This window comes from Haliotis rubra, unplaced genomic scaffold (genome assembly GCF_003918875.1).
Source record: "Haliotis rubra isolate DU_JTF1 unplaced genomic scaffold, ASM391887v1 Scf22, whole genome shotgun sequence".
Lineage (NCBI taxonomy): Eukaryota > Metazoa > Mollusca > Gastropoda > Lepetellida > Haliotidae > Haliotis > Haliotis rubra.
Window position 1 is genome coordinate 2405246 of NW_025766225.1, and position 15606 is coordinate 2420851.

The 15606-nt window shown below is 35.6% G+C and overlaps 1 protein-coding gene across 3 annotated transcripts in view; it reads left to right on the plus strand.

The window, feature by feature from the left end:
* The window catches only part of LOC124277310 (arrestin red cell-like), a 107440-nt gene that overhangs the window by 55496 nt on the left and 36338 nt on the right, over positions 1-15606 (plus strand). For all 3 annotated transcript variants that reach the window (XM_046712961.1, XM_046712962.1, XM_046712963.1), the window contains exons 3-4: positions 763-823; positions 4133-4374. In XM_046712961.1, coding sequence (XP_046568917.1) covers positions 763-823; positions 4133-4374 — 303 coding nt within the window. The remainder of the gene's footprint in view (positions 1-762; positions 824-4132; positions 4375-15606) is intronic.

The following is a 15606-nucleotide window of genomic DNA, read 5'->3' on the forward strand; positions in this document are numbered from 1 at the left end:
GGTTTGATTCCCCACATGGGTACAATGTGTGAAGCCAATTTCTGGTGTCCTCCTGCCTTGATATTGCTAGAATATTGCTAAAAGCGGAATAAAACTCACTCACTCACTCACTCACTCTAAGACCTACATCACTAACCCTAACACACATCAAGATGGCACACTGTGTTATCACAGGAATACTGTTTGAAGGACAGTTAAATGAACTCATTCATTCTATTCTTTGAAATGTCAGTAAAGTACAGTTATTGCATTTACACTGGATTGTCTGGTCCAGTCTTGATCATTTACAGGCTGTCATCATGGAGATAGAACTTTAGTAAGCGTTCCGCATTAAACAACAAACAACAATTGGGTTTGAAAACAAGAAGGCCTCAACCCCCAAAAGTACCTGAATAAGTACTTTCCCAAAGAAAGCCTACATATGAGATTTTATTTTTATTATAGGATACTTATATAGCGCACATATCCAGGTAACTAGTGCTTGCTCAAGGTGCTGATAATTTTTCCCTCGATCATTGGATGTCAATCTCAATGGTACACAGTATTATCAATCTCAACTCCCTGGGGAGTATACAACTCTGTTACATTTGTCTACTCTCTAAAAGGCATTGTGCATTTACAACCAGAAACAGAAGGACATGGACTGCGAGACACCGATTGCCAGCACCCCTCAACTGTATATCACTTGACAAATTGCCCAATTAGTGATTTGGTTATTCTTCTACCAGGTGTATTTTACTAATTAGCTTGTTTGTCTTTCAGATAACAACCTACTTGGGAAAGAGAGACTTCATCGACCATCTCACTCACATTGATCCTATAGGTAAGTTGGTCCGGCAGAATTTCTCTCTTTTGAAATAATTTAACTAGCAAATGTGGATTTATTGAGTTACTGTAGCCTATGTGAAGTAATTTGTAGTGTGACATTTATTAGGTGATTAATTTAGACATACAAGACAATCATCTGTCGGATATTTCATTGGTAGTCACTCCCACAGTCAGCCTGATTACAAGCTAACTTTGTGAATGTGTCGGTTCTACACAAGGTTCCTAGTTGTCAAGTTTGTTGATAGATCCTATTTTAAGTCTGATTACTAGCTAACTTTGTGAATGTGTCGGTTCTACACAAGGTTCCTAGTTGTCAAGTTTGTTGATAGATCCTATTTTAAGTCTGATTACAAGCTAACTTTGTGAATGTGTTTGTTGATAGATCCTAGTTCTACACAACTTTGGTGTCGGTTCTAGGTTCCTAGTTGTCAAGTTTGTTGATAGATCCTATTTTAAGTCTGATTACAAGCTAACTTTGTGAATGTGTCAAGTTTGTTCTAGATCCTATTTTAAGTCTGATTACCTAGTTTCCTAGTACAGCAAGGTTCCTAGTTGTCAAGTTTGTTGATAGATCCTATTTTAAGTCTGATTACAAGCTAACTTTGTGAATGTGTCGGTTCTAGACAAGGTTCCTAGTTGTCAAGTTTGTTGATAGATCCTATTTTAAGTCTGATTACAAGCTAACTTTGTGAATGTGTCAGTTCTAGGTTCCTAGTTGTCACAAGGTTCCTAGTTGTCAAGTTTGTTATTTTTAAGTCATAGATCCTATTTTAAGTCTGATTACAAGCTAACTTTGTGAATGTGTCGGTTCTACACAAGGTTCTAGTTGTCACAAAGGTTCAAGCTAGTTGTCAAGTTTGTTCAAGTTTGTTCATAGATCCTATTTTAAGTCTGATTACAAGCTAACTTTGTGAATGTGTCAGTTCTAGACAAGGTTCCTAGTTGTCAAGTTTGTTCATAGATCCTATTTTAAGTCTGATTACAAGCTAACTTTGTGAATGTGTCAGTTCTAGACAAGGTTCCTAGTTGTCAAGTTTGTTCATAGATCCTATTTTAAGTCTGATTACAAGCTAACTTTGTGAATGTGTCAGTTCTACACAAGGTTCCTAGTTGTTGATTACAAGCTAACTTTGTGAATTGTTCATAGATCCTATTTTAAGTCTGATTACAAGCTAACTTTGTGAATGTCGGTTCTACACAAGGTTCCTAGTTGTCAAGTTTGTTGATAGATCCTATTTTAAGTCTCTAACTTTAGTGAATGTGGTTCCTAGTTGTCAACTTTGTGAGGTTCCTAGTTGTCAAGTTTGTTCATAGATCCTATTTTAAGTCTGATTACTAGCTAACTTTGTGAATGTGTCAGTTCTACACAAGGTTCCTAGTTGTCAAGTTTGTTCATAGATCCTATTTTAAGTCTGATTACAAGCTAACTTTGTGAATGTGTCGGTTCTACACAAGGTTCCTAGTTGTCAAGTTTGTTGATAGATCCTATTTTAAGTCTGATTACAAGCTAACTTTGTGAATGTGTCAGTTCTACACAAGGTTCCTAGTTGTCAAGTTTGTTGATAGATCCTATTTTAAGTCTGATTACAAGCTAATTTCACATATTCTGGACCTTATCAGCAAACTTTGTTCATAGATCCCATTTTCAATTTGATTACACGTTGTGGACATGGATCCTATTACTGATACCGTGTTCAACATCAGCTGTTTAGAGCTTGTTCCCCCAAGCCAGGATCTGATGGTTTCATTAGCCAAAATCGTCAGACAAGGCACTATAATGGGACATTTCCAAATTGCAACACGAAGATTAACTCAGAAATTACAGTAAATGTGAAATCAGTAAATGTCTGCACAGAATGAATAGTTAATAAATTCTAGTTAAACACTTTGACAATCACACAAGGCCATACAACTGAATAGCCTACAGTAGCAATAAGAAGCAGGCTCTACAACATGCTGTGCTCTCTGAATGTCCTGAAATTGTCATTGTCAGTTGTCTTGAAACAAGCACATGTTCCACCCCTGAATCTGATTAGTCCCGGAAGCTGGCAAGATATGATTTGTTTAGATAGATACAGTGTCCCTACTAAGCAAGTAGATCAAATGCAAATTAGGTTGTAGAAGGTCTTTAATAGGCTGTTGTTCTTATACCAGCCTTTACCAACTGTCCATCACAAAACTAGGAAAAGGATGAGATTTAGCTGTCCTGTGTAAAAACCAAGACAGGTAACTCTAAGTGACTCTTCCTGAGCACATTAGCTCCTACAGCTCTAGATATTTTAGGTGTGCTTCAGTCATCTGCTGCCACTGAAAATCACTGAAAATACCCCCCCACACCCATTCTTTCTATATATTGTTGTTCGTCCCCAATTGTTTTAGCTCCGCCTGTCAGAGAATAATGGGGTGGTAGGGTAATTGTCAATATGTTTAGTCTTCGCATCGAAGGCCTGGGTTTGATTCTCACCATAGGCATTATTTATGAAGCATAGTTTTGGTGCCCACTGCTGCGATATTGCTGGATATTTCTACAAGTGGCATAAACTCCCCCATTCTCACTCACTAACTCATATTGTTTAGTTGATTTAAGTTGGGCTTTACGTCACATATGTTTTAGTTGATTTAAGTTGGGCTTTACGTCACATATCTTTTAAGATACATTATTTAGATTATATATAAACTTGATATATTGTAGGTCTTGAAGTGACAGTGATAGGTAATGTCATTAGACCAGAATAATGCATTTACATTTCTCTGACAGCCAGTCTTCCTTGTTAATAAATCACATGATTAATTAGGAGTTGAACACAAGTTAGAATGATTTGGCAAGTCTACATTGCCTGAGCTCTCGGCTAAAGTTTAAGGATTATTTAAGCTCCATTTGTTTTTTGGGGCTGTGGGTTAGCCTAGTGGTCAAAGCGCTGGCTCGTCACGCCGAAGACCCGGGTTCGAATCCCCACATGGGTACAATGTGTGAAGCCCATTTCTGGTGTCCCCCACCGTGATGTTGCTGGAATATTGCTGAAAGCAACGTAAAACCAAACTCAGTCCATTTGTTTTGTTTTTTTGTAGATATAGTTTTAAATAGGATAAGTTTATTTCTGGGACTGTATGTCCGTCTTGTTCCTCTGATATCAGTCTATTCCATATGGTAAGGATGTCTGACAGTGGTTCCTGGTGCTGTCAGGAAATAGCAGCAACAGAGGAAACAGTGGTATGTAGTGATAGGGGTGACAGTATATATTTACTTGCACACCGTTTCCTGGCACCTGTCCGATGATACAGTGTTTCCACTTGTCTCCACCAGATGGCGTTGTGCTGGTCGACCCGGAGTATCTGAAGGACAGGAAAGTGTTTGCCCATGTTCTGGCAGCGTTCCGCTATGGGCGAGAGGACCTGGATGTTCTGGGACTCACGTTCCGGAAGGACCTATACCTGTCCTCCCTACAGGTGTATCCACCCCTCAAGGAGCACCAGAAGCCCCTGACACGCCTACAGGAGAGACTCATCAAGAAGCTCGGCCCCAATGCATACCCCTTCTACTTTGAGGTGAGTACGTCTGCTGTAGTCCCTGTAATAAGTGCCCCCATACACTAACAAATCCCAAAGGGACTGTTTATCAAAATCATACAGGGATTGAACAGTACTGAATAAATAGCAGTAGCCACGCACACTACCGTAATCACCCTTAAAAGAAAAACATTCAATAAGGAAACTGACACAGGGTCGGCTTATTAAAACAACATAGAGATCCAACTGTACAGTACAGATAGAGTATATATCCACACACACTACCGTAATCACCCTAAAAAGCAAACCATTCAATAAGGAAACTGACACAGGGTCGGCTTATTAAAACAACACAGAGATCCAACTGTACAGTACAGATAGAGTCTATAGCCACGCACACTACCGTAATCACCCTAAAAAGCAAACCATTCAATAAGAAAACTGACACAGGGTCGGCTTATTAAAGCCATCCTGAAGTCAAACTGCCGAGTATAGATAAAGAATTCGGCCACGCAGACATTACCATAATCACCCTAAAAAGCCAACCATACAATAAGAAAACTCACAAACTGTCCGCTTATTGAGCAGTCTTTGTAATGGGCACACCATGCACTATAAACATGGCACAGGGAGAGTCTTTCAGAAGCATTCAGAGAATGAAACCAGTGTATGAAATAAGCCAAAAACTCAACCAGACATGAGGGCTGGTAACTTCAAAATGTAACCAGCCCAAGATGGATTTAACCAAGACACCAAGGATTCACTCAGATGTATGGAACATCTAAAATTTGCACCAGACTGTCAAAGCTGGCTTGCTGTAAATTTAGACTGTCCGTCAGAAATCTAGCCCATCTCGGGCGATCGGGCCTTATTTCATACATTTTCAAAGGAGAAATGCTTGAATATTGTTGCAGCTCAAGGCAACAAACAAACACATCCCAAAGCTAAAAAATGAGTTTGTTTTCCTTATTAGGCAGTACTGCTTATGTGATTGCAAATACAGATACAACATTGTTTGTGTAAAGCTTATCATATTGCATGTTAAAGTCAATCATAAGATGCTACTACAGTGATATTGCTTGACTAAAGCTGCAATCCCCATGATATATCCTGCCCAAACATACTGTCATAGGTGTAGACACAGAGCTCTGTGTGTGGAGCATGAGTTATTTCACGTCAAACTGTAAAATGCTGCCTCCTGGTAATATTAAAAGAGTTCCGAGTCAGCATCACTCAGCTAACTAAGTTTGTGTTCAGCGTTTACGTACTTTACCCTGGGGCAGTCATAATTATCCCTTATCATCACATCCCTACAATAAAATAATTTAGCTTGAGGGAAATCGGTGATTTGACTGGCGACATCATTGTAAAGATAACAGTCTAATCGTGCCTCTTGTAGAGATGGGACCATTATCATGTATATAGTCCCAACCCGAAGTCTTCAGTTCATCAGACGATGACTTGACATTTGCAGTGTCCTACATCCTCTATTTCCATTTTAGACAAGATTGGCGTGATTAAGCCAATATTCTGAAGAGAAGGCCATTTTTTTGCATACCATCCAGTGACATTATCGACTTCCTGTCAAGATAAGCACCCACCCTTTTGTCATCCATTGCATCCTTTTAAGATCTTCCTGAAATACAATTCTGGTTTCCACATCTTCAGTTTGTCCCAACAGATGTTAAAAAAATGAATCAGTGAAAGTTTCTTCTGGTTACAGCGGCAATAATGTAATGGACATTCCTTCAGGGACAGTGAAAGTATGTTTGGTTTGGGGATTTTTAAAGTTTTATTTCCTAATTTGATTTGATGTTGTTCAGCAGCTGCTCTCTTCAGTGAAAATGACAAAATTGTATTTTGCTCCAATACCCCGAGCTGTGGAGATTCTGAGGCAACACAGGTCCCAAGAACCTTCTACTTTTCTTCCACTAGGGTTCTGAGACAAAATAGATACCAAGCACCTCTTGAGTGTCTCCCTATGGGGATTTTGTGGGTAAATAGATCCCCAGTACCTGATGCATTTCTGTCTATGTCCAAGTCAGCGATCTGGAGTAAAATGGGTCCCCAACACCCCACACTAATCTCTCCGTAATTCTTGGGCAACTTACATCCCAAGTACCTCAAGCTTGTCTTCCTCGATGGGTTCCAGGGTAGGTTCCAGTCTCCTGTGTTTGAGATGTATCGTCAGAGTATATCAACATACATGTCAGCAGTGTTACACTGAGATGTATCGTCAGAGTATATCAACATACATTGAGATATATCATCAGAGTATATCAACATACATGTCAGCAGTGTTACACTGAGATGTATCGTCAGAGTATATCAACATGCATTGAGATATATCGTCAGAGTATATCAACATGCATGTCAGCAGTGTTACACTGAGATGTATCGTCAGAGTATATCAACATACATTGAGATATATCGTCAGAGTATATCAACATGCATGTCAGCAGTGTTACACTGAGATGTATCGTCAGAGTATATCAACATACATTGAGATATATCGTCAGAGAATATCAACATGCATGTCAGCAGTGTTACACTGAGATGTATCGTCAGAGTATATCAACATACATTGAGATATATCGTCAATGTATAACAACATGCATGTCAGCAGTGTTACACTGAGATGTATCGTCAGAGTATATCAACATACATTGAGATATATCGTCAGAGTATATCAACATGCATGTCAACAGTGTGTTACAACTGAGATGTATCGTCAGAGTATATCAACATACATTGAGATATATCGTCAGAGTATATCAACATGCATGTCAGCAGTGTTACACTGAGATGTATCGTCAGAGTATATCAACATACATTGAGATATATCGTCAATGTATAACAACATGCATGTCAGCAGTGTTACACTGAGATGTATCGTCAGAGTATATCAACATACATTGAGATATATCGTCAGAGTATATCAACATGCATGTCAGCAGTGTTACACTGAGATGTATCGTCAGAGTATATCAACATACATTGAGATATATCGTCAGAGTATATCAACATGCATGTCAGCAGTGTTACACTGAGATGTATCGTCAGAGTATATCAACGTACATTGAGATATATCGTCAGAGTATATCAACATACATTGAGATAAATCGTCAATGTATATCAACATACATTGAGATATATCGTCAGAGTATATCAACATACATGTCAGCAGTGTTACACCAAAATGTATCGTCAGAGTATATCCATATACATTGAGATATATCGTCAGAGTATATCAACATGCATGTCAGCAGTGTTACACTGAGATGTATCGTCAGAGTATATCAACGTACATTGAGATATATCGTCAGAGTATATCAACATACATTGAGATATATCGTCAGTGTATATCAACATACATGTGAACAGTATTACACTGAGATATATCGTCCGTGTATATCAACATACATTGAGATATATCATCAGTGTATATCAACATACATGGCAGCAGTGTTACACTGAGATATATAGTCAGCGTATATCAACGTACATTGAGATATATTGTCAGCGTATATCAACATACATTGAGATATATGGTCAGCGTATATCAACGTACATTGAGATATATCGTCAGCGTATATCAACATACATTGAGATATATCGTCCGTGTATATCAATATACATGTCAACAGTGTGTTACAACTGAGATATATTGTCAGCGTATATCAACGTACATTGAGATATATTGTCCGTGTACATCAACATACATTGAGATATATCGTCCGTGTATATCAATATACATGTCAACAGTGTGTTACAACTGAGATATATCGTCAGCGTATATCATCATACATTGACATATATCGTCCATGTATATCAACGTACATTGACATATATCGTCCGTGTATATCAATATACATGTCAACAGTGTGTTACAGCTGAGATATATCCTCAGTGTATATCAACGTACATTGAGATATATGGTCAGCGTATATCAACGTACATTGACATATATCGTCCGTGTATATCAATATACATGTCAACAGTGTGTTACAGCTGAGATATATCGTCAGCGTATATCAAGGTACATTGAGATATATGGTCAGCGTATATCAAGGTACATTGAGATATATGGTCAGCGTATATCAACGTACATTGACAAATATCGTCCATGTATATCAATATACATGTCAACAGTGTGTTACAACTGAGATATATTGTCAGCCCATATCAACGTACATTGAGATATAGCGTCCGTGTATATCAATATACATGTCAACAGTGTGTTACAGCTGAGATATATCGTCAGCGTATATCAACGAACATTGACATATATCGTCAGTGTATATCAATATACATGTCAACAGTGTGTTACAGCTGAGATATATCGTCAGCGTATATCAAGGTACATTGACATATATTGTCAGTGTATATTAATATACATGTCAACAGTGTGTTACAACTGAGATATATTGTCAGCGTATATCAACGTACATTGAGATATATTGTTCGTGTACATCAACATACATTGACATATATCGTCCGTGTATATCAATATACATGTCAACAGTGTGTTACAACTGAGATATATCGTCAGTGTATGTCATCATATATGCCTTGGTTTTCTTATCCTATTTGATTTGACTCAAGGCTCAATGAGATTTGGATGTAGAAGTGAATGATATACTCCCCTTTGTTATGTGATTATCAGAAGGAACAGAATAATAAACAAGCAGGTTTCAGACTTCCCTCTACATTCTTCTATCTTTACAAGAATTGATTCTTTCTTCAACTTTCTTACTCAATCAGGTTACCTCCAGGAAAGGAGTTCCTCTTGTTCTTTATTGCCATTTATCGATCCCACAGATTATGTGAGTATCGACTGAGAGAGGGGCCACTTCAGTACACTATTATATTCCAGCCATTACAGGTTTCATTGTGGAGGAGAAATTTGATAGGAAATCTGATCAGAAATAAGAGGAATGGAATGAAATTTGTAATATCAGTAAATTGATATTTTTGTGTTGGAAATAGTTTTATATTTTAGACGCAAGACGTGGACACATCATGGTTTAGTCCCTGACCGTATGTGACGGGACGTAGCGTGGCTCGTCACACTGGTAACTGTAAATGAATTCTTGCCAATATGCAAGTTTTATGTGTGACTGTTTCACAACAAATGATGGCCTCCATTGTTGATGAAGGAATACCAATTAGGTACTCGGTTGTAGAATTTAGATGATGTGTTTAATGGCCTCCCTCCAAGGACCCATTCCATGGCGTGGTAGTGTTGTGACCATCGGAAGTTGTTGCTTATGTATGTGTCCTGTAGTCATGGTCCTGAAGCTAGTTGTACAGGCAAATGATTTAGCTGTTTTCACGGGCACGTGGGCGGTACAGATGTACTTTCTTCCGGAAGTTGAAGGTGTCAGCTTTTGACAGTTAAGTTTAAATGTTTGTTTAAAGGAATGTGTTATCTGCTTCTTTACACATAAAGACATTATTCCACAAACTGTTTCAAACATCCTTCTCTTGATGTGTAGTGAGGAAGCTATATTGGGAACACTGACATTTCCATGGGAACAAATGTAGAGATAATGGAGTTCCGACAAGGTCGGGGAACTACTGAATATTTCATTCCACTAATAGAACACATTTTTGGTGTTGCTAATTTCAACTTTTAAAAGTGCTGATGCAGTCTGGCAAGTAGACTCTCATCTCAGTTGGTGAACAATCAGTCATATTTATATATCTCCTTGACCTTTTCACATTGGACCAAGACTTAGTGTTGATGGAAGAGGGTACGCTGGAACATGTTTCCCTGTTCTAATATACAGATATGACATGAAAATATAAATCAAGCAGTAAGAAATATTTTGATTAATAGCATTTTTAGGAAGTGTTTCATTTAATATTATTTACAAAAAGGACATTTGTCATTTTTAGGGCTGGAACGATTCACCGATGCACCGATACATCATGATACGTTTAAGTTTGATACAGCTATCATATCGTTGACTGGTGTATCGATACAAAACGATACATGACTTTTGTCCAAACAGTATTATCTTGAACATGTTGAAGTACTGAGTTAGAGAAAAATACACAAGTATGATAGAGTTTCTTGCTTGTTTATTACAGTAGGGTTATTGTTATACACAAATACCTTGAAACAAATCATTTTAAATCTTATGACTGTGTCATTCTTTCAAGGTGTATGTATCATGATATGTATCTTATCGGAAGTAAAAATTCGCATGGCATAGTGTACAGTCCCAGCCCTATCCATTTTTTTCTGATGCATGTTAGCTACATGTATATCTATCATCCTGTACACTGATAATATATCTATCATCTTGTACACTGATAATATATCTATCATCTTGTACACTGATAATATATCTATCATCTTGTACACTGATAATATATCTATCATCTTGTACACTGATAATATATCTATCTTGTACACTGATGATATATCTATCATCTTGTACACTGATAATATATCTATCAACTTGTACACTGATAATATATCTATCTTGTACACTGATGATATATCTATCATCTTGTACACTGATAATATATCTATCATCTTGTACACTGATAATATATCTATCATCTTGTACACTGATAATATATCTATCATCTTGTACACTGATAATATATGTCATCTTGTACACTGATAATATATCTATCATCTTGTACACTGATAATATATCTATCATCTTGTACACTGATGATATATCTATCATCTTGTACACTGGTGATATATCTATCATCTTGTACACTGATAATATATCTATCATCTTGTACACTGATAATATATCTATCATCTTGTACACTGATAATATATCTATCATCTTGTACACTGATAATATATCTGTCATCTTGTACACTGATAATATATCTACCGTGTACACTGATAATATATCTATCATCTTGTACACTGATAATATATCTATCATCTTGTACACTGATGATATATATATCATCTTGAACACTGATGATATATCTATCATCTTGTACACTGATGATATATCTATCATCTTGTACACTGATGATATATCTATCATCTTGTGCACTGATAATATATCTATCAACTTGTACACTGATAATATATCTATCATCTTGTACACTGATAATATATCTATCAACTTGTACACTGATAATATATCTATCAACTTGTACACTGATAATATAGCCATCATCTTGTACACTGATAATATATCTATCATCTTGTACACTGATAATATATCTATCAACTTGTACACTGATAATATATCTATCAACTTGTACACTGATAATATATCTATCATCTTGTACACTGATAATATAGCCATCATCTTGTACACTGATAATATAGCTATCATCTTGTACACTGATAATATAGCTATCATCTTGTACACTGATAATATAGCTATCATCTTGTACACTGATAATATATATATCATCTTGTACACTGATAATATATCTATCTTGTACACTGATGATATATCTATCATCTTGTACACTGATAATATATCTATCATCTTGTACACTGATAATATATCTATCATCTTGTACACTGATAATGTATCTATCTTGTACACTGATGATATATCTATCATCTTGTACACTGATAATATATCTATCATCTTGTACACTGATAATATATCTATCATCTTGTACACTGATAATATATGTCATTGTGTACACTGATAATATATCTATCATCTTGTACACTGATAATATATCTATCATCTTGTACACTGATGATATATCTATCATCTTGTACACTGGTGATATATCTATCATCTTGTACACTGATAATATATCTATCATCTTGTACACTGATAATATATCTATCATCGTGTACACTGATAATATATCTATCATCTTGTACACTGATAATATATCTATCATCTTGTACACTGATGATATATATATCATCTTGAACACTGATGATATATCTATCATCTTGTACACTGATGATATATCTATCATCTTGTACACTGATGATATATCTATCATCTTGTGCACTGATAATATATCTATCATCTTGTACACTGATGATATATCTATCATCTTGTACACTGATGATATATCTATCATCTTGTACAGTGATGATATATCTATCATCTTGTACACTGATGATATATCTATCATCTTGTACACTGATGATATATCTATCATCTTGTACACTGATAATATAGCTATCATCTTGTACACTGATGATATATCTATCATCTTGTACACTGATGATATATCTATCATCTTGTGCACTGATAATATATCTATCATCTTGTACACTGATAATATAGCTATCATCTTGTACACTGATAATATAGCTATCATCTTGTACACTGATAATATAGCCATCATCTTGTCAATGATAATATATCTATCATCTTGTACACTGATAATATATCTATCATCTTGTACACTGATAATATATCTATCATCTTGTACACTGGTAATATATCTATCATCTTGTACTCTGATAATATATCTATCAACTTGTACACTGATAATATATCTATCATCTTGTACACTGATAATATATCTATCATTTTGTACACTGGTAATATATCTATCATCTTGTACACTGATAATATATCTATCATCTTGTACACTGATAATATATCTATCATCTTGTACACTGATAATATATCTATCATCTTGTACACTGATAATATATCTGTCATCTTGTACACTGATAATATATCTATCATCTTGTACACTGATAATATATTTGTACACTGATAATATATGTCATCTTGTACACTGAGAATATATCTGTCATCTTGTACACTGATAATATAGCTATCATCTTGTACACTGATAAGATATCTATCATCTTGTACACTGATAATATATCCATCATCTTGTACACTGATAATATATCTGTTATCTTGTATTCTGATAATATATCTGTCATCTTTTACACTGATAGTATATCTATCATCTTGTACACTGATGATATATATATATCATCTTGTACACTGATAATATATCTATCATCTTGTACACTGATGATATATCTATCATCTTGTGCACTGATAATATATCTATCATCTTGTACACTGATAATATAGCTATCATCTTGTACACTGATAATATAGCTATCATCTTGTACACTGATAATATAGCTATCATCTTGTACACTGATAATATATCTATCATCTTGTACACTGGTAATATATCTATCATCTTGTACTCTGATAATATATCTATCAACTTGTACACTGATAATATATATATCATCTTGTACACTGATAATATATCTATCATTTTGTACACTGGTAATATATCTATCATCTTGTACACTGATAATATATCTATCATCTTGTACACTGATAATATATCTATCATCTTGTACACTGATAATATATCTATCATCTTGTACACTGATAATATATCTGTCATCTTGTACACTGATAATATATCTATCATCTTGTACACTGATAATATATTTGTACACTGATAATATATGTCATCTTGTACACTGAGAATATATCTGTCATCTTGTACACTGATAATATAGCTATCATCTTGTACACTGATAAGATATCTATCATCTTGTACACTGATAATATATCCATCATCTTGTACACTGATAATATATCTGTTATCTTGTATTCTGATAATATATCTGTCATCTTTTACACTGATAGTATATCTATCATCTTGTACACTGATAGTATATCTATCATCTTGTACACTGATAATATATCCATCATCTTGTACACTGATAATATATCCATCATCTTGTACACTGATAATATATCTATCATCTTGTACACTGATAATATATCTACGGGGGATTCCATAAACACATTTTTGATCTTGCTGAACATATCAAGTCAAATCATTCCACTTGTTGATTCTGAAAGTTCACAAAGCCTTTGCTTCAGGAACATTCATGAATATTCATGACATTTTTAATGAATAAAATATTACGAGGATTTTATGTATGAAAAATAGCATGATCTTTAATTGAATAGTCAGTCTGTATATGGAGATCAATTTTCTTCAGGAGCCCTTTAAAGGTCACATGCAACGTAAACACAACTTTGCAGATTCTGATACCTTTCGGTATGGACTTACCAAACAAAGCTTCAAAATGCAAATTCAACTTATAAAGTTGAAAAATAACGCCATGAAAAACCGCGCCAAAATCGGAGTTCAAACGTTTTCACTAATTTTCCCCAGACTTTCTGGGGAATACGGGTTTCAACAGCTGGCCGCCATAGCACGTGCGCAGTGAAATAGGTTCGCGCAACTTGGAAGCGGGCTGTCTGGTGAATACTGCGTGAAGGCTTTGGTGTGAGCTATTTTCATAATGTTTTGTTGATATCTCACAGGCGAGCTTTTATATGTTATGACAGTAAATAAACTGTTTATATAATTTCATTTGTCTATTTCACCACACGCTCTTCTTACCGAGTCACTTTCTCAGTTCGATACTTAAAAGCAATGTCATTATTTAGCTGACACAATTTCTAACTGTGATATAGATATGTCGCTGTCACAGACAAACTCAATGTCTTGTTTTATTGACACCTGTGTGTCTGCCTGCCTGTCTGCTAATGACAATATTCAATACACAACTGCGATCACTGACCACATGCAATTTGAACTTAACACCAATCAGGCTATACACCATAAACAAAACGCATTGATTTATGGCCCGAGTTCGGTCTCTGTCACATTATGTAATTACACAGACAGGCAGGTGTGATACTTGAACACATGACATGTTATGATGTCTGTTGATTGCAAAATGTTATACACAAAAAATGAGCATGTATTTACAAAACCCAACATCTCTATATATACACACACAATGAGCCGTGAAGGCGGCATCTGCTAATGAACCAGCCGTTACACTTGAGTGCACACCCACCCTCTCTGACTGGGTTCGGTATCCGGCTGCTTCGTTTCGAGGGAGGTAAACCCAAGTACAAAATATTGCACTTTTGATTTGCGATTATACGCTTATAATTTTGTTTATTTGTTTTTTCATAATCAGCAATGCATATTATATGTCATGAAGAAGTGATAATTGTGTTTTAATTATGTTTGATTTTTTTGGTTGCATGTGACCTTTAACTAATTACATCAGCTATAACAATTCAGGGCTCAATTTAGTGCTTTGTTACTTGCACTGGTGCAAACCAATATTACAAAGTGCAACCTAGTTATTAGTCTAACTTGTACCAGGTGCAAGTCAATTTGTGAGTAAACTTCTAAATAAAACATCTAAATAATTCAATAGCATATTTCTTTCATTACAAATTGCAATAAAAGCAGTGCAACTGGAATCGGGCTGGTGCA